The sequence below is a fragment of the Ictidomys tridecemlineatus genome, chromosome 4, assembly GCF_052094955.1.
Source record: "Ictidomys tridecemlineatus isolate mIctTri1 chromosome 4, mIctTri1.hap1, whole genome shotgun sequence".
Lineage (NCBI taxonomy): Eukaryota > Metazoa > Chordata > Mammalia > Rodentia > Sciuridae > Ictidomys > Ictidomys tridecemlineatus.
The window spans coordinates 63,494,463-63,519,425 of NC_135480.1; the positions used below are offsets into that span (position 1 = coordinate 63,494,463).

The 24,963-nt window shown below is 55.4% G+C and overlaps 1 protein-coding gene across 7 annotated transcripts in view; it reads right to left on the reverse strand.

Annotated features, from left to right (window-relative positions):
* Positions 1-24,963, reverse strand: part of Gdpd5 (glycerophosphodiester phosphodiesterase domain containing 5) — an 81,175-nt gene that overhangs the window by 14,485 nt on the left and 41,727 nt on the right. For all 7 annotated transcript variants that reach the window (XM_078046684.1, XM_078046685.1, XM_078046689.1 and 4 more), the window contains 6 exons: positions 11,297-11,400; positions 8,208-8,301; positions 7,513-7,572; positions 1,353-1,451; positions 975-1,068; positions 468-613 (listed from right to left, as the gene is read on the reverse strand). In XM_078046684.1, coding sequence (XP_077902810.1) covers positions 468-613; positions 975-1,068; positions 1,353-1,451; positions 7,513-7,572; positions 8,208-8,301; positions 11,297-11,400 — 597 coding nt within the window. The remainder of the gene's footprint in view (positions 1-467; positions 614-974; positions 1,069-1,352; positions 1,452-7,512; positions 7,573-8,207; positions 8,302-11,296; positions 11,401-24,963) is intronic.

Consider the following 24,963-nt stretch of genomic DNA (forward strand, 5'->3'; position numbering starts at 1 on the left):
CTTTGATTTCATCCTCTCTTTCCAATTCAGTCTGCTCCAACAGCCTTCCCTTCCATGGTGGGCTCTGAGCTGCCCCTCAGCTTTGCTGCCCCCCAGCCTGGTGGGTTCTCCTGCTGCCTGGTTGCAGCCCCAGGCCCCTCACCCAGAAGCTTTCTTCTGGGCCTTTTTAACCTGAAAATGGGCAGTGCTGTGCCTGGGCCTGAAACCTCCTGCATCTCTGCAGGACCCTCAGAATAAAAGTGAAATCTTTTTAGTAAGATGCCTTCAGGGCGCTTCAGGATCTGGGCCCACACCGGCTCTTCTGGCCTTTGCCACAGCCTTCCCCACACACCTACCCCAAAGAGCTAAGCATCGTTCCTATTATTAGATTGCATATATCATATCCATTTCCCAACAGGTTCCTCCTCTGGAATGGCAGCTGCACTCACCCCTCACCCAGTCTCTTAGGACCCTAAGATGGCACTCACCATTGGGGCCCCGCGGTGGCCGATGAGGGCAGGCTTGGGGCCCAGGTCCTTTTTCTCCATGATGCAGGGAGAAGAGATGGTAAGAGGGGCCAGGTAGAGGGCAAAGACCACAGCGAAGAAGGTACAGAGAATGGTCACCTGGGAAGCTGCAGACACAGGCCATGAGCACCTCATGGTTGGGAGCACCTTCTCCCAACAGGGAACCCTCGGTAGCCAGGGGCGGATGTAGGAGCCCAGCATTCTGAGAGGTAGAGCCCATTCCTGCTGGGAAGTCACATATACACATGAGCTCGCACTCATGTGCATGCACGTGCACTTGGAGGAAAGATGCAGTTGAAGGCTAACAGAGCCACACTTTTTGGTGGAGTCTGTAGGCCTCTCTGAACCAGGACCCCCCCGCCCCTTTGATCACAAGGGCCCCTGCTCAGCTCAGGCTACACAGGTGGAGTCCAGTGGGGGAAGCCCAACCTGGCCTAGGTGTCACGTCAGTGGGGAGGCAGTACTCACAGGACCGTTCTGCACGGGCGAACTGTCCGGCCACGATCCAGGAGAGTGCAGTGATGGCAGCCAGGGCCCCCATGTGCAGAAATGGTGCTGTTCCCTGTGTGTGTGAAGAGGAGGAGGGCCCTGGGACTCTCAGTCATGCCCAAGCCCTCAAGTTGCAAGCAAGCTGATAGCCCACCTTTAACCCACAAAGTCAGTACCCTGTCTCTGTTTACCTGATAAGGACACTGGGAATCCAGAGACCCTGGCTTACAGTATCCTCCCCACCTCTGACCTGCTGTGTGACCCAAATCAAGTTTGCACCAACTTTGGGCCATGCTATGGAGAAACAGGAGACAAAAAGGCAAAGGGTCCTGGTGGAGCACCCTCTTACACCCTTACCTGCAGGGAGATCAGCAGCACTTCCCATTCGTCCTCCCATAGCTGGGCCACGGCTGACATGGCTACCACAGTGGAGGCCAGGATTACCACCAGACCAATCTGGAAGGAGGAAGCATCAGACAGAGTGTCAGAGCAGGTGGTGGGCTCCAGGGTGTCTGAGAGGAAGGGTGGAGAGAGAACCTAGGGACACGCGGGAAGAAATAGAGAAAACAGGGGAGCTAGAGGAAGCAAGATAGAAGGGAAGGAAAGAGATGGCATGGGCTGAGGGGCAGTTGGGGAAGGCAGAGAGAGAGGACAGCCAGACCCTGCAAGGAAGGGACAGGCAGACCCTGCAAGGAAGGGACAGTCAGAAAGAGGGAGGGTGGAGAGAAGGAGACTGGAAGCACTTGGCCAGCAGGGCCTCCCTGCGGGCCACCCGGCCTCCCAGGCCTCCCAGCAAGCTCAGAGGGAAGGTGGCATCCAGGGCAGATGGGATGAGGAAACTGCCTGCTCCAGGCCACAGGGACAGGGCCTGGTGTGCAGCCTAGCCCCACGCACAGGACTAGGCTCACAGTGGCACAGCTGGCAGGGCAAGCACCGGCTCCTTCACCAAGGCCCACCAACCCCAGGGACCCAGCTCTGGCAGCTTCTAATGTGGGAGGGGTCTGCCCTTCAGGGAGCTTCTCCAGAAAGTGAGGAGCATGGCTCTGACAGAGGACAAGGACAACTTCAGGGGACAGAGATTCTTGAGGATGGATGGCATCTGGAACCCCCAAACTAAGTGCCACTAAGTTCAGGTTTCCTGCTTCTCAGCCCCCAGTGCTACCCTCCATTGAGCCCTGGACTTTGCTGCCCATCCAGCCCCCTGTGCGCTAGGCCTGCTTCGTAGCCCAGTCACACCTCCTCTGCCCAGTGCTCGGAAGCCCGCCGGGACCACGGCATGCTGCTCTCTGGCTTGTCAGACTCGTGGTCCACACGCCACCTGGCCTCTCTGCCTCCCTCAAGCCCTCTTCTCCCTCAGCAATGTCCTCTCGCCTTTCTCCTCCTGCTAGGCCCTTTGTCCTCACAGCAGCGCCCTGAGAACCTCCAGCAGCTGAGCAAGGGCTGCGCGGCCTTTCTAGACCTGAGGCAGGGACAGCGGCCTCGTTTTGCTCCCTGCCAGGCAGGGAAGAGGAATTCTTGCCCGGGATTAACTTTTCCTTTGGAGACTTGTCATTTCAGCCCATTGGCCTGGAAAAAATAGGTCCTCTCCTAAGAAACAGTAACAAGTCAAACAGGTAAAGGCCTTTATGGGTTGTGACATGCCTCTTCTGGGACAACGGAAGAAGGTGTGCCTGGGTCTGCCTGCAGCGGGACTCGGGGTGTCCTTCCCTGTATTCTGACACCTCGGGTGAGCCCTTGTCATTTCCTACCGGGGGAGCGGGCTCTACTCACTTGGTCTCACAGCTTCAGAGGCGGATCCAGATACAAACCGCTCTGCCTGTGCTCATTCATGGAGTTCAGGCTGCTGTGGGGAGGGCTGGGAGTTGAGGGGAAATGGAGGAGCTCCTAACCATCCTGAGAAGCCCCTCCCTCCACACCCAGGCTGTCCACTCGAGGCACACATCTGCCCCCTTGTGGCCTTGGGAGAGAGCTGGCATCCCGGAAGGGTCGTTTCTGAGAGCATCTCATTACAATTAGTAACTTTGGTGGAAATACAGGCAATAAAACTGACTCCTCATAATCCTAATACAATTAAAAATCCGACCACCTCTGGGTTTTACAGATGCAGCAGCAGCAGCTACAAGCTCAGCAGCTCTGCTGAATATTCAGTGTGGATCTCCCTCTCTGATGCGTCCTTAAGCCATGGTAATAGCACCAACTCACAACAATGTGAGTCCTGGGCCTTAAGGCTGGCTAGGAAGGATGACTCCCCCGCTGGTGGCCTGGAGACAGACTGAGAGAGTGGTCTTGGATTTCTGTCCTGTTGGGGCTGTGGTCTGTGATGGCGATGAGGGTGGAGGCTGTGGCAGTGCGCTCATTCATCCCAGAGGTTTGCCTGGGTGCTGGGACCCAGCCCTGCAGAGGGGCAATGGGTTGACCTCTTGGGGGTGCCTGGCCTCTGGGTTCTGGGATCCCAATAGCAGACAGTTGGCTCAAGGTGAGAGCCACACCCAAGTCCCACTCCTGGGTCAAATCCTGGTTCTTCTGCTCTTCATAAATCTTGCCTAAGCTGAGATATAGGGACAGTGAGTGCCTACCTGGGAGAGTTTGGGGATGATAAATGAGGAAATGCCAGCATCGAGAGGAAATGCTTCCTGAATGTTAGTAGGATCATTTTAAGTAACAGCAACTGAACAGGATGATTGTGAGGAAGGAATGAAACTCTGTGTGGAGAGTGCCTGATGCACGCAGTAAGTGCCTAATTTTATGTGCCAATGGTTAGTGCTGTTATGATGAACACAGTTCCTAGCGTATAGGCGGTTCTCAATGAATGTTCCTTTCTTAAGCCACAGCTGGAGGGATAGAGGCAGAACACCAGGCAGAACTGTGGAGCCTGGGTTAGTTATTGGAGAAAATCCTGAATTCTCTGGCAATGTGGATGGTGTGGACAGAGTGGTCAGCAAGCTGAGGCCCTGATCGAGTCTGGGATGTGGGCAGACACACCAGCCCAGCTGCTCTGGGGCTCTACGGTTCCCAGTGTTCCTCTCTGGCCTCAAGTTGGGTCACTGACAGAACCCTCCTCTGCAGGCTGTGGCTGAATCCCCTGTGGCAGGAGGAGGAGACAGGCTGGGGAAGGAGGAGCTGCCTTTGGCACCCCACAGTGGTGGCATCCCAAGGAAAGGGCCTTGTGTTTACTGCCAAGCCCCCAAGAACACTTCAACCTTCCCCACACCTTCTGGGCTCCTGGGAGGGAGTTCTGGGAGACAGGAACTCTGGGCAGACTTGGGAGGAGGAGGAAGGTCCCCAGGGGATCCTTGATTCTCTCACAATACCAGGTGTTGAATAGATGGCTCCCTCCCCACCCAGTCCCTGAGCACTTCTGTCCTTCCTTCCTCAGGATCCAGGGGAAACCCAGATTCAAAATATAGGTCATGATTAAAACATAGCAGGGCTAGGGATGCAGTCCAGTGGTAGATGCCTGGCATGCACAAGGCCCTGGCTCCATCCCCAGTATTACAAAAACAGAAACAAAACAATACCATAAAACTCAAGAGTTCAAAGCAACATGATAATAAGTAAAAAGTTCAGAAATAGATCAGAATGTATAAAAATATATGGTTTATGATCAAAGTGGCATCTCAGATTAGAGGGGAAAGGCAGGCTTGCTCAGAGAAGACAGCTGGGAACACTGGGAAACCGTCTAAAAAGAACTAAGTAAGATCACACCATGCCCCGAAATAACTTCCAAAAAGATTTAAAAAAATTTAAATGTTAAAAAAAGTGAAAACATAATTACCAAGTGATACCACAGAGAAATTTTATATAATCTCGGAGTGAGAAAGATCTAAGTCTGACACAAAACCCAGGAGCCATAAAAAGAGATGACAGATCCAAGTACTTAGGAAAAAAAAAAAAAAAAAAAACCCCAAACTAAAAAACCTTGTGGCACAAATACAATGAACAAAGTCTAAAGATAAATGATAAACTAGGAAAAATCATCTGCAGCCAAAGGGCTAATCACCCAAATCTATAAAGAGCTCCTGCAAATTAATAAGTAAAAAGCAAATTCCATAGCAAAAAGGGCAAAACACTAAGAGACAACAGACAGAGAAGACGCACGTGACTCAAGCTGCTGAAAAGTGCTGACTCTAACTCATCCCAAGGGAAATGCAAACTATAGTTAGGTTTCATTTTTCACCAATCAGATCGGCAAAGGTCAAGAAATTAGCTCACATCTGTGGGTTAGGGGTGTTTTTGTGGGCCTGGCCATACATTGCCAAGAAAGTCTGAATTAATGGCACTTGGCAACTAGGCCACTTGGCAAGATCAAGATTATGAAAGTAGACATTCTTTACCCAGAAATTCCTCTCCTGGGTCATTGCCACACTGCCTGGGTTGTGGACTGAAAAGCAGCTGGGTTAGCGACTAGGGCCATCAACAGGGGCCTGGCATGGATACCTAGGGAACTTGGGAATGCCCAGAGCAGGGAGCAGGAGAAAGTGATGGCCCCAAAGGTCTACTCTTAATGTCCCTAACAGGAGTGCCAAGCATGTTGTCAAGGGGCAGGACAGAGGGTGTTGTGTTTAAAGAGAAAGAAAAACAAAATGTACATGTATGTTTGTGCTTAAAATGTCTCTGGAAAAAAAGAAATTTTCATTGTGTACTTTTTTGTGTCATGAGTTTTGAACCACATCAATGCATTATGTGGTCAAAAATAAATTAAAACAAAAACAAAAGACAGCTTTCTTAGAATACAATGACAGAATCGTGAAAAAATAGAATACGTATGGAAAACTTCCAGCACCTGCTCAAAAGCCCAGAGCCCTCCCCCTGGCGAGGCAGTCCCTGGTAAGCCCCTCCTCATGCCTTGATCCCACAGACAGGATGGAGGGGAGAAGGGAGAGGAGGTTACGCCTGGCCCCCAGGGTGGGTACCCATGCAGAGATAGCATTGATGTGCTACCTCCGGCTGGCTCAGTGGCTCTATAGGCCTCTCCACCAGGATCAAGTGGATGTGACCTGTCCTGCTGAGAGGCAGGCTTGGCCCCAGGAGGTGACCACAGCATGTGCCAGCCCCACCTAGGGTACCAGCTGGTGCAGTTCTTTCAAGTGTTAACATTGCAGCCAGGAGAAGAAAGTGCCTCACAGAGGGGGCTGCGGAAGCTCAGAGGAGTCACCAGCCTCAGAAAGGTGGGACGGGCCCAGGGGCTGCTCACTGCTCTAAACCCCTGTAAGACCAGCTATGCTACAGGTGTAGCTGCTGTCTCCAGACCCTGTCATTAACCAACCTTGACCCCCACCCCTTCCCACACTGCTCACAGGCCTGAGCCCTCAGCTCTCTTCCTCTTCCTGGCCCCCCTTCTAGCTGGAAGTGAGCCCTTTCACTTGGAGTCACTCTGGACCCATCTCATGGGCTCATGGCTGTTTCTGAACACTTTAGCACCTTCCTAAGTGGTGTGCCCACTCTGAACCAGGTTCTGGGAAGAGATGACCTAGCCTTCCCTCCATGGCCCAGGGGCTGTCTGGATCAGGTTTGCACCACACCTGGGCACCTACTCAGGCAGAGTGGGCATCAGAAACCCAGGGAATTGCACCAAGCATTCACGTGTGATGTGCAGGCTAAGGTTCTAGGTGGTGTGAAGCCTGCCTGCTCTGGGTCCAGCCCTGAGTGGGGTGCTGGGGTGGGGAGATGGTCAATGCCAGTTCCAGTCTGCAAGGAGCACTAGATCTGCAGGGAGCACCAAGGAGTGGGTTGGGGTGGGCAAGCCAGATAGAAATTGACAACACGGATGTTCTGAAATGTAGCAGGGGAGATCACAGGGACTGGGGAGCCCTAGGACAGAAGACTGGGTGTGTAGGGACCAGTAACAAGGAAGGAGTCAAGAGACAGGGAGCAAGGGGGTAAAAGAGGAGAAAAGGCAGGTGGGAGGGCTGGAGGGTCAGAGATGTCTCACACAGCAGGAGCTGAGGGTGACCGGCCCAGGTCAGGAGCAGGGAGACGTTGGCTGGGTGGGTGGGAGGGAAAGTAGGAGAGTTGAGGTCATCCTGGGATCCCTGGAAGTGATAGAAATGACTTCGCCTGACCAGAGTTTTATAAAGAACTCACTGAAGAACGAAGAGGAGGTGAAACTTGAGACAGAGTCAGTGGGTGGGCTGGGCAGCCATAGGAGCTCTGACACTGACCGCCCTCCCCCACTGATGTTCTGGATCAAACCGAGGCAAGAGGGCTGGAATCCTGGACCTTCCACTTAAGCACTGGGAGACATTGGGCGAGTGACTTAACCCCTCTGTACCTCATTTCTTCCAAATGGGATATGGGATGATGTCAGAGCAACCTCCTAGGCTCCCTGTGTGGGCTGCAGGCAGAATAAAGGCCCGGCTCTGAGAATCCCGCCTGACCCGCAGCAAGGGCTCCCTGTGAGCCAGTGGAGCAGTGGCAGCTGTGATCCAGGGCAGGGATGGGGGACCCAGGCTTTTCACCCGCTGCCCTGGCCTCCAGCCTCCCCTCCCTGCTCCTGGCCCAGCAGAGGCAGGCTTACCTTGTGCAGCCAGTGCAGGTTCATCTGCTGCCCCACGGCAATGTGACATAGCGCCAGCACCTGAGGAGAGGCCCGCAGGGTGGCAGTTAGGCTGGTGCCTGACCTGGCCTGACCCAGGGCAGGGTCAGCCAACCCTTCCTACAGGCGATAGGAATGCCCAGCCCAGCCCTGTCCAAGCCTGGCCTCCTTCCAGATTATTCTAGGACTCCAGGCCCCTCCCCTTGGATTTTTCCCTGAAGCAGCCACTGGGCCCTGCTGCACTTGGACTGCCCAACTTAATTCATCAAATATTTTGGGAGTCCCAGGCCCTAGGATTCTGAGACAGATTTGAGTCCTGGCCCTAAGAACTCCCAGACCAGAATGGGGTCCACATGAATCTCTGTCACTGGGATACTGGGAGCAGGAACCTAATGTGGAGTTCTTGGAAGAGGAAGTCTACAGTGGACAGCAGGGTGGCTCTCACTGGGCTGGGGCAGGAGTGCGGGAGGACAGACATTCTAGGATGGGCAGCTGAAAGAGACTGGCAAAAGAGATGACCTTTCTCCTTGGGGGACCCAGGTCTCAGAAGTGCAGCCACCTGAGGGACCCTGGGCAAAGCCAGCTTCCCCCTTTAAACCAAGGCAGGCCTAGCACCAACCAAGTGTCCCTGCCTACTAGAAGCAGGGGGACCAGCCCTCTGAGACAGCCCTGTGTACCAGGAGGCCTGCGATGTATGTGAAGGCAGCAGCTGTGGTCACGAGGATGGGCACAGACCAGTCACTCCAGTAGCCCATGCGGTTGTAGAGGTACCTGCCGGGAGGAGAAGGGGCAGGGGTCAGACCTCCACAGGCTACTGCCTGGCTCAGGAACCAAAATGATCTCGGGTCTTCCACAGCCGCAGCTGGGTGGCCCACAGGCTGGTCCAGCGGCCAGGCCCTGCTCGCCCTGTAGTGGCCGTCAGCGTTTCCCTCGTCATTAGAACATGACTAATGCTCTTCAGCTTCTTGGTCTCCTGGTGTCCACCAAGGGGGACCAAGACACATAAAGAACAATTCCCCGTAATTCTACTGTCCAGAAATAACTGTCACCAAGACTGCAGGATTTTCTTCCTGTGGATCCCCCACACCTATATATTTGAACAGCGAAGCTGGGCCCTGGGCACACAGGAGCACCCACAGCAGGAGGCTTTGGGCACCGTGGACATGCTGGCTCCAGTTCCCACTCTGCCTCTGAAGCGCTAATGGGACCTTGAAGTGACAGGCTTCTCTGCCATTGGTTGTAACACTCACCCCCACCCCAGTGTTCAAACGTGAAAATGTGGGGTCTCAGAGATGATGAAATGTAATCCCTGACTTCTCTGGGCCTTAGTCCCCGATCTGCAGGACAGATAAGAGCAGCGTGCCCTTTGGAGGGTTCTGAGAGGAGGAAAAGAGGCGAGGCACATGGTGAGCACTCAACAGACTCTTCTCAGCACAGTGTTTACTGCTGTCTGCAAAAGTGCTGAGGAAATGTGATTTTTAAAAACAGCCATGTGGTCCTCTATTGAATCCATGTGCCATATATAGCCAACTTCCTAGAATGGCACTTCATCGTTTCCACTGATTCACTATTACAAATTAGCACAAAAATGAAAAAATTGTGCATATCTTTTTGTATTTCTGGCTATGCCCTTAGGACAGATCCCCACCAGAAGGATTATAAGGTCCAGGGAATGAGCTTCTTAAGGCTCTCCGCAGCTTAGCCGCTCTCAGAATGATGGAACTGCTCACGTCCTCACTGTACAGCTAGGAGAGCTGAGGCCCAAAGGAGGCAGCAACTTGCTCAGGGTTGTTAGAGAGCCAACGTCAGCACCAGGCCGGTTCAGCCTGCTGTCACCTTGGGCCTTGAAAGGGGGCAGGTAGGGGATACCAGGAGGACCCAGGGGAAGACCTACTACCTGGAAGATCATGAGCACAGTCATCTTGCTGCTCAGTTGGGGAAACTGAGGCAGGGCTTCCCCTGTAACTGTTCCTGAAAGATATTCTGGTCCCAAGTGTCTCAAATTCAACCACTTTGGGGCTCTCTAGGACACCACAGTTCAGATGGCCCTCTCTGTCCCACTTGGTGAGCATGGGCCTCCTTGTGTCTTGCTCACAATCTCTTACTACACGAACTAACCCCAAAAGCTCGTAAGACCTTGAGGATTGAGTCAGGATCTCCTGAACCTTGGTACCCAGCCTCCAAGACCCTGGGGTGACAGGCAAAGAGCTGCAGCTCCCAGGCACTCCACAGTCCCAGGTGGCCTTTCCTTACAGTCTCCCACCAAGACAGGCAGATAACCTCGGCTGAGTCTGCCAGGAACAGGGAGCTCTCTCTGTGAAGAGTGGATGGCTCCGTGGACAACATGATAGTTAAGTCCAAGTCCTGTGCCAGATCCACCCGCATCTCACATATGACCTTGCAAGGGCCCTTTCATCTCTCTGGGTCTGTCTCCTCAGACTGTCCTCAAATATGTGTTTTTGTCACTGACAGGTCATATGACCATGAATGTGTCCCCTCCTTCTTTGGGCCTCAGTCTCCCCATCTGTGCTTGGTACACCCTCTGATCTCCTAGGTCAGCAGAACTATCCAGGGTCTGCCACTGAGGCCCAGGAGGAAATGTTCACAATGGTACTCAGGCTTTGGATACCTGAACAGACGAATAATTGATTTATGGAATTTAATAAAGACCAGAGGCCACCTCTGGGACCCAGCTAGGGCTCTGGCTCATCTTTCTGGGCTGCTGTGGAGAAGGAGTGAGACCGCAGCGCGTCCTTTATTGTGCTCATTAATAACAGGGGCACAGGCTGGGGCTGTGCAGAGGAAAGGGGACAGCCAGATTCCACGGTCCATGAACGGAGTCTCAGATCCCCACAGAATCCCAGAAGCATGGCCCATCAAAAGCCGAGTCCGAGGAACCCCACAGCCCCCACACAGCACCCTCCAGCTGGAGACCTGGTCTCCTGGGAGGCAGCCTCCCACACCCACCCTCCCATTTTACCTCAGATCAACCCAGTGCCTTCCAGGGGAGGACTGGGGGCGAGAAGAGACAGTACCCCTTCTGCACCCAGGTACCTGCCTCAGACAGCCCTGCCTTTGGACCTGAGGTGCCCACGAAGGAGACTGAGCTGTCCCCAGACCATAGCCATGGCCAGCCATGCCCAGGGCTGGCTCGGAGAGTTAGGAGGTCTGGGGTTGGGGCTTCTCCTCTGCTGAGGCTTTGGTCTCTCTGGGCCTTGGAGTTCATGTCTAAAAAGGAAATGACCAGAGGCCCGGCCTGGGCTGAGTGCTGTGCCCCTCTTCCGCTCCTCTTTTCCCTGGCACAGCCCCGGGAGGGGTGTCCTGTAGCCCGTATGGTGTGCTTCCGCTCCTGCCTCCATTGATTTTTCAGGTGCCCCTCGTGCCTCCTCAGGCAGGCCATGCAGGATGAGTCACCCATGTAAACACCAAAGGTCTGAGGGCCAGCACTGAGTTTCATGGGCTCAGTCCCCGCCGTCCTTGAAGGCTGTTCCTGTGCCCTCCCAAGGTCCCAGTGGGAATGCCCTCAGGGCAGGGGTCTCCTTTCCTCTCCATCTTTCTTGCCAGCCTGGGATGTACACCACGCCCCCTTCTCTCCCAACCTCACTGAGGCCCTGTAGGTGAGCAGGACAGAGGCTCCTGGGGTGGGCCTTGCTCAAGGCCACAGGAAGGACAGGTATCAGAGCCCTCAGATCCAACCTGGGAGAGAGGCTCAAACCAGAGCCCCCAGGTCCCAGCCACTGATGCCCAGGACCCAGCCCCCACTCACCAGTTGAACTCGTCGTAGTCATTGTGGACTTCCCACCAGAAGTACAGCCAGGTGAGCGTGAGGCCAAAGGTGAAGGTGAGGAGCAGGAACCAGAGGCGCTCCCACTGCAAGGGCAGAGGAGGAGAGGGGTCAAGTGCGGGTCCTGCCAGGCAGGATTAGTGCCCTCTTGGTACTGGTGAGCAATGAAGGCTGAGAGGGGAAAGGACCTGTCCAACGTCACAGGGACCAAAGTCACAAATGTGTGGGGAACAAGGAACAGGGCCCACCCCAGAGCTGTGGTCTTTCTGCTGCAGACTAAGGTCAGTGTGTGTTGGTCTCCTGTTCTGGCAAATGGTCCCCAGAAGCAAAGTCTCATCTGCCCTCAAGCCTTCACACTGGCCAGTGACTTGCAGTCTGTGAAGTCACATCCCTCATTTCTTTTGTCCTCAGACATGCTTACAAAGCAGGTCCTCGTCTCCACTTCTACCCCATGCTTCTGATAACAACACTGAAACCCAGAAAGGCCAAGTGATTTTGATTTGTCCAAGTCACACAGCAAGTTAGCACAGGATTAGGGACCAGGGCCCCAGAACTAGGGCCCTAGACTCTAGGCTTTAAAGAAGTAAGTATAAAGTTCCGCCTCCTCTTCTGAGCACTGATGCTTCAGGGCCTGGCGAGGCTGTCTCCAGTCCAGAGTGGCGATGGAGGGTATGCTGACCACCACTGCTGCTTCCAGAGGTTTTGGCTCAGAGGTGCTTCTGCCTGGGCCTTATTCCTTTCTTTTCTCTATACCCCAGTCTCAGAAGCACAAGCTAGGAACATCCTGCATAAGGGGGCGATGACTGCCAAGGTCATCAAATAAGTCAGTAGCCTTTTGGGGGAGGTCAACGTAATGAGGGAACAGAGACCACCTCCCTTCCTGGGCCCGGAGTGGTGGAGGCATCCTTTCCTTCACCTGGGCACCACCTCGCCCTTGCCAGGCTCCCACTGCCTTGACCCCTCCTGAAATGACAGCCAGCTCGAAGCTATGGTTCCAACTGGTCCCACTTTAACCCCCTTGACTTCTCCACCTTCACTCCAACCAGTTCCCTCAGCCAGGAAGGGCCACTCTCCCTAAGCTTGTTCTGCCAAAATTCCTGTTCATTTTTTTTTTTTCTTGGTACCGTGGATTGAGCTCAGGGGCACTTGACCACTGAGCCACATCCTCAGCCCTATTTTTTTTTTAAATTTTATTAGAGACAGGATCTCATTGAGTTGCTTAGCGGCCTCACCATTGCTAAGGTGGCTTTGAACTCTTGATCCTCCTGTCTCACCCTCCCTAACCACTGGGATTACAGACCACTGTACCCAGCCCTGTTCACCTTTGAATCAGTTCAAATATCACCTTCTCTGGAAAGCCTTCCTGGGTTCTGCCTTAGCACCCTTACACCATTTCTCTACTCCACAGCAATAGGGTCCCTCTGATTTTGTTTGGTTTTTGGTACTGAGGATTGAACCCAGGGGAGTTTACCACTGAGACACATCCCCAGTCCTTCTTATTTATTTACTTTTAATGTTGAGAAAGGGTCTCACTAAGTTGCTGAGGCTGGCCTTGAACTTGTGATCCTCCTGCCTCAGCCTCCCAGGCTGCTGGGATTAAGGTGTACAACGCTGCACCTGGCAGCATCCTCTGTTTTTAAACTTGTACTCTTTGCATCCTGACCTGCTCAAGTGGCCATTCCCCAGATGACATGGTTCCAACAAGATGGAGATGGAGTCTGCCTCCACTCCATCAGCATTTATGCCTGAGCAGGAAGCTGCAAGGGGAGGAAAAGTCCAGAACATCGCTCACTTTTGCTGCCCAGGGACACCTCAGTGGGGGCATTAACTACAGCATCTGGAGCCAGACTGCCTGGGACTTCAAATCCCTATCTACCATTAATAGGCTGTGTAACTAACCTTGAGCGTGTTACTCAACCTCTCTGTGCCTGCTTCTTCCTCTGTGAAATGAACTTAAGAGCAATCAAATCATGAGGTCGATTTGAGAATTAAATGAGCTAATACAAGTCAAGTACTCAGAACGATGGCTGGCAAACAGTGGGCACTCTCCATTAGCATACCATAAGCACCTGTGCCTCTCTACAGCATGCAGGAGAAGCCATCTTCCTGGGTCATCTGTGACTTGGTACACACTAGCAGCTCCCCCCACCCCATGAGTCACACAAGTTGGTGACCCATGTCTGGGTAAGCAGCCGCCACCACTCATTGTCACGTGCAGAGGCAGGCTGCTTTGCTTAACCCCCCCTTGATTTAAAACAGAGACGAAGGTGACCATACTCTAAAACCCAATCCTTCCAGCAGGTCTGGGGTGGGGATGGCTTCTTAGGGTAAGTCGCTTGTGCCTGCCCACCTGGGCGTATACTGGCACGAGCCCCAGCTCCAGGCATGGCAAACCCAGGATAGAAACAGAGAAAACCTGGTAAGAAGCAGAGCAGGCCACGTGCCCTCCTGGGGGACTGAGGCCCATGTCAGGGAACCACTAGGACAGTCTGGGTGGTAGCTCCATGCTGCTTTCTGAGGCCAGGCTATGGATCTGGCCCGAACCACCAGGGCTAGGCCACTCCACCTCCTCCACCCTGGCTGGCCCAGCACCTCCGTTTAGTCCTTCTCAGAGTCTCTGCTGTTGCCTTAAATTCTTATTTGTTCATAACAGACCCCATTTCCTGCAGGGTCCAGCTGGCAGCTCTCAGGCCAGTCTTAGTGTCTGGGGCTCCCACAAAGGGAGCTGTGACCCCAGCCTCATTCCCTTCTGGTGTGTCATGCCCCAGCTCAAACTCCCTGCTGCCTGAGCTCTTCCGCAGACTCTGAGGCCAGGCCAACCTTCGCACGTGCAGCCCCACACATGCTGACCTGCCGCAGTTCCCAGCAGGCCCTGTGGAGCCTACAGCTTTACGTGAGCCACATCTTCCATGGAAGGCAGCCTTTCCCTCCTCAGTGAGACCTCTCCTCCCCAAGGGCATCCTTGTCCTACAGGGTGAATCCCAGCTGGCGCCCCACCACCCTCACACCAACCTCCGCATCTGCAGAACCTGCAGGTCTGTGATTCTGCGTGTGGCTCTGCCCTCGGGATGTGAGCACACTGAGGAGCTGGGTGTCCTCATATCCCCAGGTGGTGGAGGAACTCAAGAAAGACTTGATAATGAACCGGTAGATTCCTTTTCTCCCACCCTGGTGTGATATGCTCATCCAGGAGAGATTTCATTGGGGCTTGACCACCCTGCCCCACCCACCAGAGGAGCGCTCAGTCCTGGACGGACTGAGCTGGCGGTGCAGGGTGCCCATCTGTCTCCAGGGCTTGCTCTCCTGCAGCAGCAGCGAGCTCTGCACTGCACTTCGAGCAGTGGCCAAGGCCCCAGGTGACGAGAAGCCACAGCTTAGGATGGCACAAGTGTCCTGAAGGTCGAAATAGTAGAGCACCTGCTGCAGGTGCTGGGAAGACATCCGGCAGCAAGGTGTGAGAAGGACCCAGGGTGACACCGACAGGTAGCCCGGAAGACCACAAGCATTGTAGGGGTCAGGTGGCCCCCAGAGGTCTTGTGCTCCATGACATGACCAGATCCTTACTTTGAGCCAGAACAGGACAAGAATGGGGGACTGCATCCCTGCCCCTAGAAACTGACCAGGGTGTCAGGCGTAGAGCCTACAGGTACGTGAGGCACCCAGGCATGGCAGGGACTGGGACAGGGCCTCGGCAACAAGGAACTAGGAACTCCGTTTTCAGGACAGGGGCTTGAGTGAGGGTTGGAGGGTCTGGGGACTGCAGGCCTGGGAGCTAGGAGCTGGAGGTCAGCTGGCTACAGGGGGCCCTTGGAGGAGGATGAAGAGGGCTAGGCAGTGGAGGGGGAGGGGCGAGTGTGCGCTGAGAACAATCAGAGGAAAAAACTACAGGACAGCGGTTGGAAGGAAGGGGAAGGGGAAGGCAGGGACTGGAGGAAGCCGCCTGTGTGCAGCTCCACTGATAAAGAGGTTCCAAATGGCACTAATGGTCCTTGTCAGGGTGCATTATGGAGGAAAAAGGCCTGTGCCGCTGTACCATTAACAAGCCAATCTGGCCCTGCTCCCGGAGGATGGCAGCAGGGATCACTGCCCCAACTGGCCTCCTGAGGCCGCTGCCATGCAGAGGGATAGCACTTCTCCACCTCCCGGTCTCCCACAGTCTGCACAGGGTGAGGGAAGGATCCCCACACATGGCTGAGCAAGTTGGGCTCTGTCCCACGCCAAGAAGCATGGGGTTTCCACACAGGTGCAGATTCATGATGACAATCTTTGACAAATGGCAGGCAGGTGGCAGAAGGGGTGCCTTCTTTTCTTCATTTGCACAAGGGCTTAGTGTGGGCAAGTGGAGGTCAGAGAGGTCACCAAGTGGGAGAAGAGTGGGGAACCCTGGATTCCTGACAGAAGCAGCCCTGAACTGCTTCCCTCAAACCTGCCCTTACCCTCGGGACCCCATATGGCCATCCCAGGCCCAGCGTGGCTTCACCCTTCCCTTTCTCTGGGTTGTATCCTGGGTCCAAACTCTGCTCTTTCCTGCTCCCAAAGACCTGCCCTCCTGGAGCATCCTGCTCTGGCTCTTGGTACCTACCAACTTGACCTTACACAACATCATCGTGGAAAGGGCCTGGCCTCTGAAGGCCAGGCTCTGCCACATGGGCCAATCATTTAGCCCTCTGAGCCTTGACTTTTTCACCTATAAAATGGGAATCATAACTGCTGCCATAGAGGGGTGCTGTTAAATGAGCTATTGTACTTCAACTGGTGTACAGTATGCACATACTAAAGGTCACTTCTCTGAAGTTTGGGCTCCTTTGGGGCAGGGATGCCTGGGATATCTCTGGGTCCAGCATCACGCTGGAGCACAAGAGGTGGGAATAACTGAAGAATATGAATAACTGAAGAATAACTCAGATATGGTGGGAATAACTGAAGAAGGGACTGTGTCTCAGGGATGCTCAGGGCCACTGGAGGACAAGGCCATCATTCAAGCCCCAGACTTATTCTCAGGCCAGGGGCCCAGGGAAGCAAGGGCAGGAACTCCCATGACACAAACCTCCTCTCCTTCCTTTCAGCGCCCTGGCAGCCGCCAGGGAGCAGGACAAAGGCTGAGCCAGGCACAGCTGACCTAGCCGGAGCCGCCCCCTCATGGAGTCAGCAACTCCCAGCTCACCCAGGCTACAGCGGGAGTGTGCTGGAGGTGGCTGCATATGGGACATCCAGAAGAAGCCCGGCTTGGTCAGGAGAGAACCCAGGGTGTAGGTGGGTAGGATGCTGTAGCCCTGCTCCGAGGGACGAGGCTGAGGCCCAGTGGCTGTTAGAGAATCCCAGAGGCCCGACTCCCAGAGGCTGCGGCATTTAGTCCAAATCACTGGCTCACCTCTTCCCATTCTTGCCCTGACCCTCCAGGAGATGAGACCCTCCATCACGATCCTGCCACAGTGGACCAGTTTACAGAAGGCCACTGCTCCTCCACTCTGCCTCCTGCTGATAGTCACATCCTCTCCTCACCCCTCTCCTCTGTTCCTCCCACTCCTGAGGCCTCTGCATAATAATAAGCAAAAGGAGATTATCAGCAGCAAGGCTCACAGAGTCACTGAGCTCAACTGCAGTGGCAGACCCCAATCCAAGCAGGAAATGTGGGCTCTGTGGCCGGGGAGGGACAGCCCTTCCACTGCTGGCTGCCATTCACTACGGGCGCCTGCCTGCTCTGTACCACTGCCCCAGGCCAGGATGCCCACAGCTGCCCTGCTGCTGCTGGGGACACTATAGGAGATACAGCACCTCACCGAGTCCCCAAAAAGAACCCAGAGCCTGAACTCTGTAGTCCGGACAGAGCCAGGACAGGAGCTGCCAAGGCCACCCTGGCAACATCACAGACTCTCAGAATCAAGACACTCAGAGCCAACGCTGTCCTGCTCAATGCTGTTCCCCTGCCCGTACCCTCCCCAGGCCAGAGGCGCTCTCTCTGGGGATGGGGGCTCAGCCTATTCCTGCTCTAGTAGCTCCAGGGACAGAGCTCCTTTGGGGGACCAAAAGCTCTTACTTCTACGACTCCCAGGCTGACAGGGAAAGGGGGACTTGGTAGCCAAGCAACACTGGGTTTGAATCCAGGGCTGGCCACTGCTGAGTGACCTTGGAGAAGATGTTCACCTTCTCTGAACCTCAGCTTCCTGCTCGGGGAACTGGGACAGCAGCCATGGCGTGCTGTGCAGAGCTGTGAAGGCTCACTTGAGGCATTGGGCCCCCAGCCAGGCAGGGGGATCATTTCCCTTCCCTCCTCCCTGCCCTGAGTGGAGCTGAAACCTGCCAGCTCCTGAGGGTCCCTGATACCATAGAGAACAAATCCAGCCAAAGGGCAAGAAATCCTTGGGTCAAAAGGCCAAGGCATGGGGGACTATAACGCAGAGCTGGGTTTTAGTCTGGGCCCTTCTCCCCACTGGCTGCGTGGCTGTGGGCCAAGCACTCAGCACCTCAGACCTCAGCTTCCTCCTCCGTTCACAGTGATGACATCACCACCACCTCACAGGAGGCGGCTGGGCCCAGCTATTACAGATGTAAGCCTCGCATCGCCAGATCCACCATCGTTCCTATAATTATCATTTGGCGTCTGACAGCCCTTTAATTATGTGAAGACAGTGATCGAGTCTTCTCCCTCCCCCTGCCTGAGCTCCACCAAAGTTTTCTCCTGCTGCTGAAGACAGCAAGCCTGATCACCTGCCCCCAGCAGGGGTGGGCGCCAGGGGCAGCCAGAGTAGGTCAGGCCAGCACTGAGGAAGGAAGAAGAGGCCCTAGCCGGTAGCCTGGCTGTGCCTGTCCCAGGCTGCCCCCTTGCCTGCAGAGGACAGAGCCCATAGGACCTCTTCACGGCACTGTGGGTTGACATTCTCTATCTCTTCCTCCCTGAAGGTCTGCAAAAGCAGGTTATGAAATTGAGGAAACTGAGGCCCAGAGAGGGGAAGCAACTGGCCCAAGGTCACAAAGGGCAAATGTAATGGGTACAGCCAGAATTCACCCGCCGGTTCTAGGTGCCTCCACCATCCCCAACTGTCTCAAAGCAACGAGGAGCAGCAGGCCATGTAATTATCCTTGTCTGACCACAGAGGAAATAAGTTCAGAGGGTCAGGGCCTTGCCCAAGGTCACACTGCAAGTCACAGTCAGTGCCAGGGGGACCCTGGAATTTCAGAGTTTCAGAGTTAGACAAGATTTCAGGAGATTTCGTCATCTTGCCTCTTCCCCAAAAGGTCCAACTAAGAAATGAAAAAACAGATCTGAAAATAGAACAGCCTAGAAACACGGACACAGGATGAGTATGTCAGTAAATCAGTGCAGAAATGGCAGAGAATTCAGCAGACTGTGTTGGGACACATGAACCTGCACTTGGTGAAAAATCCAACACTCTCCACTTACCCCAAATGCACGGAGCCTTCTCTGCACCAGCCTGATGGGCTTTGGCTACTTGGAGCTAAATCAGGCCACCCTGAGCAACCTGCAGTGGTGACTGAGCAGAAAACAGGTGACTCCAATCCTGGGGATAAGTGAGAGTGGGAAAAGTAAGGCTGCTCAGGGGTGCAGAGGCCCCCTTTAATTCTTTTGGTACTTGGGACTGAACCCAAGAGTGCTCTACCATGAGCTACATCCCCAGTTCTTTTTATTTTTATTATTATTATTTCTTTTCCAATTTTGAGATAGGGTCTCACTAAGTTGCCCTGGCTGGCCTAGAACTTGTGGCCCTCCTGCCTCAGCCTCCTGAATCACTGGGATTATAGGCGTGCGATTCTGCTCCAGGCAAAAAATACACTTTAATCCATCTGGAATTTATCTTGGTGTGAGGTAAGAGGCAGGGATCTAATTTTACTTTCGTCACATGGATGCTTCAGCTGTCCCTACATCACCACGACACTTGGGATAACAGCCATATCGTCCCACAGGGTAAATTTGAGGAGGTCTTCAGATTATGTCTAGGTTTCCCTCTCTGTCCTGAGGTCCTGCCCCTGCGAGCTGGCTCTGCCTGGTTCAGCTCCTTCTCCCTCTGCTGAGCCAGCCCCTAGGGCCTCCCCAGTGGTCCCAGCTCCCAGCAGTGCTGAGGGACTGGGAGATAGAGCTCATGGGGTGTCGACACCCAAATCTGCCCACATGCAGGCCAAATCTGGGGCTCCTGCCACTGTCAGGCTATTTCACACTCACCAAATTCCAAATGCGGGAAAGGACACAAGGGAAAGGCCTGGGAGATGCTGGCTGGGTAGGTGTGGGGAGCTCCTGGGGGGGGGGAAGGGCAAGCTCTGGCAGGACTGCCCTGGCCCTGACCCAGGAGATTTGGGGGAGGGTGCTGAGAGCCATTGCCAAATAGGAATGACACATGGCATGACCCAGGTCATTTGCAGTGACATTGCATGTAAGGTGACCTTGCTCAAGGACCAGGGCGGATCCGGGTTTAGGGCAGATCAGGGTTTAAGGTGTATCCTGCTGGGAATAGGGCGTATCCTGCTGCCTCTAGGCACCTGCTCCTTGAGTTTCCATTGAGTTTTCGCGGGATTCAGAGAGTATTTGGGATTCAAAGCCCGGTGGAGAGCCTGGATTTTGCCCAGAACCTGTGTGTAGAGGGCCGGTGACAGTTCCAGAATAAAGAGTTGCTGTTTGAATCTACAAGGTGTGAGTGGCTCGTGATTTTGTGCCCAGCCAGACTCCGGCAGGAGGGGGCAGCCCAGGCAGGTTTGAGATATATTGCAGCATCAGGGCCAAACTGGGAAAGGGATTATTAGAATCCCCACCCCCCAGCCAGCTCCTGGCAGCCTAAGAAGCTGGATTTATTTCCCGGGGCTACAGAATGCCAGGCAATTAGGCCTCTGTCTGCCCTGGTTTCTGCTGGGGGGCATTCAGAGCAACTCACCAAGCAGGAGCACGAAACCAGGCCTAGCCAGGAGCTCTGGTCCCTCCCCACCCATCCCTTGGGTGGCATCAGCCCCCGGGAGATATACACAGGCACAGAAGAACCAGGAAGGGGCTTCAAGGGAGGACCCTCCAAAGAGCTTCAGAGGGCCCTGCCCAGGTCCAGGGTGGAGGCTGCAGCCCCTGTGACACCCACCCATTCTCCCTAAAGCACATTCACAGAGGGTCACCCACGAGCCACTTCCCCTGGGTGTGGCGAAGCCATGACAGGTGCTGCCAGTATGTTCTGAGAGATGTGGGGATGTGGGGTTCCAAAGGCCAGTGACAGCATGGCTTGCAGCCACAAGCCCTCAGCTCCCAGTGAAGTATCAACTCCATTTTCTCCTCCTTATTGCAACCCTGCCACCACCCCATTTCCGTGGGGGAGTAAAACCCAGAGCTCCTCCTTCACCCCTGCTGGGTCCCTTTCTCTACAGCACCAGAGAAGAGAATGACACCCCTAGAAAGTTTGTAGGGAGGGTGGGTCATCCCCAAGGTTGGAAGATGGTCTCTTCTTACCCAAGACCAAAGGCACAGCCACATCAGTCATCTAATGGGACCCCCAGGGCATGGATTTGTACCACTGGATTTTAACCTGCAAGCAAGGTGAAGCCCAGGAGTGTCTAGCCCTTGCCTGGATGGGTCTCAGATAGAGGCAGGGCGGAGGTCAGGCTCAGCTCCCTCGGCCAGCAGCACCTAATTGCATCTGGCTGAATCCAACCACGTGCTAGAGCCCACCTCCAGATGGCTTCCCTGCCAAGCTGCCCAGGGTTTCTGAGTGCATCCTCACCCGACACACCCACAGGGCTGGGAGCTGGTGGCCAGCTGGGAAACTCCTCTCCTCTTCCCTCTTGACCACCTCTAGTGCCCAACCCCAGCTCTAAGGGTGACCCTGGAAGTTCCACCACTGAGGCGGCAACCTCTATTGCCAACCACAGCCAGGGGCCTGGGAAGCAGGTTAGGAGTGCAGTGTGCACCTGTCCACACAGGTGTGCCTGCCTCCTCCAGATCACCTACACCAGAGGACTCACCACGGGGCCTCTCCCACCCGAGACAGCAGCACAGCCCTGAGTAGCTTCTCGTTTGTTGTCTTCTCATGTCTGTCCTTCTTTCTAGTCATTCCCTGGGCAAACCAGGAGGGAGCAGGCCCAGGCTCTGCCCTCATAACAACCCCGCAGGACACAGAGAATCAGTCCTCAAGGCCAGCACAGGCCCAGGGTGCTGTGTGAGCCCAGGGGAGGGAGAAGGGAAGGAGGGGAGGGAGGGGAAGGAGAGCTGGCTTGATTTTGGTGGAGGGGGTGGGGGGCATGTACCAGGAGTCAAGAGGCCCAGAGGAGACAGGAGCATATTCCAGGCAGTGGGAGGGGCAGGAACCAAGACATGGCGCTGTTATCTGGGAATAGGAAAAGGCTGGGTGGCTGGGTGGAGGGGTGGGAGGATGTGGGGTGGACTCCTCTGCAGGGCAGGAGGGGCCCTTCACAGCCCACCATGGGGGGGCACGGGCGGGGCAAGGTCACTTCCACTCATTGGCAACCCCGCTCCTGGGCACAGCATGGGAGGAAACTCTGGAAATGGCTGCAATGGGGGGCTGGGGGGGATGGGAGTCATGCTCAGAGGTCTCCTTCTCTCAATCTCTTGATCACACCGTCTACGGGACTCTGGGTCCCTCTCCTTGCCTATTCCCTCAAGCACCCCCAGGCCCCAGCCCACTCTCACTCACGGGCCCTAGCAGCACCCTCTGGGTTCATGCACAGAGGTCCTCAGTGCCCCGCTAGGCTGAAGTCCAGGGTGCTTGGCCCGGCCCCGACACACCCCACTCTGGTGAGGGGGGCTCACTAAGCTGCAGCTCAGCCAACTCTCCTGGGTTCACCAATGGTCACCTGGGTGGTCCTGGCTGTGTCAGTTCACATCTGCTCCCTGACAGTCTGAGGGCCCCAGGAGGGAGGGGGAACCAGGTCTGATGCACCTATCAGACTCCAGAGCAGGTACCAGCTCTGTTCATTGACTAAGTGACCAGCGCATCCCAGACAAACCTATTTGTTGTGGAATAGGGCAGGGGACAGAGGCCAGGGGTCTAAGCAGAGGTTAGCGCAGGCTGTGCCTTTCATCCTGCAGCCCTGTCTGTAAGATGGAAGGGATCGATTAAGGTCATAACAGCCATCAAAGGCACAGGTACTGTTGAGGTGCAAGAGAGCTGACAACTGTAATCTGTTCTTTCAGAGTCTCTGGCTGGGAAGTTCCTCCAGGTATCTGACCTATATCCCCGCCACTGCAGGGAAGCTGGTTTTGCCACTGTGTTGACTCCCGCAGACACAGTCTTCACGGGGCCCAGTGGGTACAGCCTGAGAACAGTCTTCTGTCCTATCACGTCCCTAATTGGTAGTATTAGAGTAATGAGTCACAGACAACAACCAATTAATTATCCTCAGTTATAAAAAGCTTCGCTTCCCCTTCCTGGCTGTCAGCGAGCCGGCCTCCTGCTGCCAAGGCTGCTCCATGCTCCCTGCGCAGGGGGCGGGAGAGGAGGTCACTTCACCTCTGAGGTCCCCCATTTCCTGTTTCTGTATTTGTCCAGTGTGTGTCCTGGGAAGGGGCAGCATGAGCAGAGCTTGAGGAGGAGGGACAGCGGGGCCTGGGGCCGGCGGGAAGGATGCAGAGGGCTCCACCTGGCTCCACGGGGCACCCCTGCAGGACGCAGGCCATGCCGAGGGTCCCAGCCTGGCAGCAGAGGACACTCCCCACATGTCCCAGGGCTCCTCAGGCAACTCCTCGCTCCCCTGCTATTCCCCATCTTCTTTATTTGGGGGCACCAGGGATTGAACTCAGGGGCACTCGACCACTGAGCCGCATCCCCAGCCCTATTTTGTATTTTATTTAGGGACAGGGTCTCACTGAGTTGCTTAGGGCCTGGCGTTGCTGAGGCTGGCTTTGAACTTACAATCCTCCTGCCTCAGCCTCCCAAGCTGCTGGGATGACAGAGGTGCACCACTGCCCAGCTCCCCCTGTCCTCTCCTTCCCTTGAGCCTTCACTCAGACACACATCCTCAAGGCACTGGGCTCCCCAGGAGGGGAAGGTGCATGTGCTCATGGAGGCTCTTCTCCTCAGGCAGTTCTCCTCTCCCTTCCCAGCACTTCCCAGGTCACAGAGGCCTCCATACGGTCAGCAAAATCCACGGAGCCCCTACTCTGCACCTCCTGTCACTGTGCCAGCCTGGCCTGGGCTTCCTGTGGCTCCTTCAGCCTTGGCCCTGTCCCTGGATCCCCAGAGCCTGCCCCACTCCAGCTCCCATGAGCAGCCTCGAGCCCCTTCCTCCACCCAGAACCCTGTGCCAGCCACATCCAAGACCCACCATGTTCTGAGTCCAGATAGGCTGGCCTGGGCCACCAAGGGGCACACCATGTCCTGGGAGAGCACTTCCCTCCAGGACTGCACTGGTGGCCAAGGGGCTTGGAGCTCAGCCGTCCTCTGCCTCGGGGTTGCCCTGGCTGTCTTTCCACCCCCATCTCCATAGCTGTCGGATCAACCCCTGGGGCCGGTGCTGGGCTCTTCCTGGCAGTGGGGCTGGGGGACTCTGGTCTAGTCATTCCCTCCCTGGCTTGTTTCACAGGCCTGCTGAGAGGAACAGAGACGGTGTGTGTCGGCACAGCGCTGCCCAGAGCCAGTCGCTCCCCATCCCTCATCTCCCATTGCTGGCCATGAGCAGGGTGTTGTCACCTCTAGTTCCCAGGTGAGGCAGCTCAGGGGGGAAAGGCCTCCTAGGCTGGGGCCTGGAGGGGGGTGCGGGGGCTCCGGTCCTAGGACTGCAGGGGCCTGCTGTGAGGCCCTGAACAGGCCTCAGCCTCTCTGTTGCCTTGGTCTGGCCACGTTGTCTTCTCTGTCCTGGGAATGGGGACATGGGCAAGGAACCTGTCCTGGTGGCTACTCTGGTGGTCCCTTGCTTTTCATGGATTGGGAGTTACGAACCCAGACTCCTGTCTCAGTGTCCCTTACCAGCATAAGCAGAAGAGAGCAGACGAGATAGCCTGACCTCTGCCTCCAGACAGCCCGCTGACTTAGCCTCCGACCTGGGCGGCAGCGTGCCTAGGCACTGAGGCTTGCCTGGGGCTGCCTGAATTACCAGGCTGGCTTCTTTGTTCAGACAGGCAGGAGGGAGGAGGAGAGCTGTTCTCCAGGCAGCAAAGCTTTTAGATAAACACCACACAGGAATTGGGTTCCTTCAGAGAAGAAACCAGATCCACCCGCTGATAGCGCCCCTGGGACAGGAGCGAGGGGTCTAGCCTGGGAAGCCTGGCACTGAGGGGGCCTTCTTTATCTGGCTCAGCACCTGCTGCCAGATCTAGCAGGCCAGGGGCTCAGGTGACTGGGCCCTGGTGCCAGACCCCGGCCCTGGCAGCTCCCAGGCTCCGGAATGGCTGGGCCCACCTCCTCAGCCTCCTGCCACTGCCCACTTCTAGACCTGCCAGGGCTCCAAGCTGGGAACTTTTTCTCTTGGGGTGACTTTGCCCTCTGTAGAGCCTTCCTTCCCAGACCTCGGGAGCAGCCCAGCCCCCATGCCATCAGAGGAAAGTTAACAACTAGCCACATCAGGGCAGCTGAGCACCTGCCGGTTCACCTGGACAGGTGGGTTCAGGAATTACTACAAGCCCAATTCACAGAGGAAGAAACAAACCCAGAAAGGTCATTGACCTGTCCAGAGCCCCCCAGGAGAGAGACAGCGAACGCCCCATC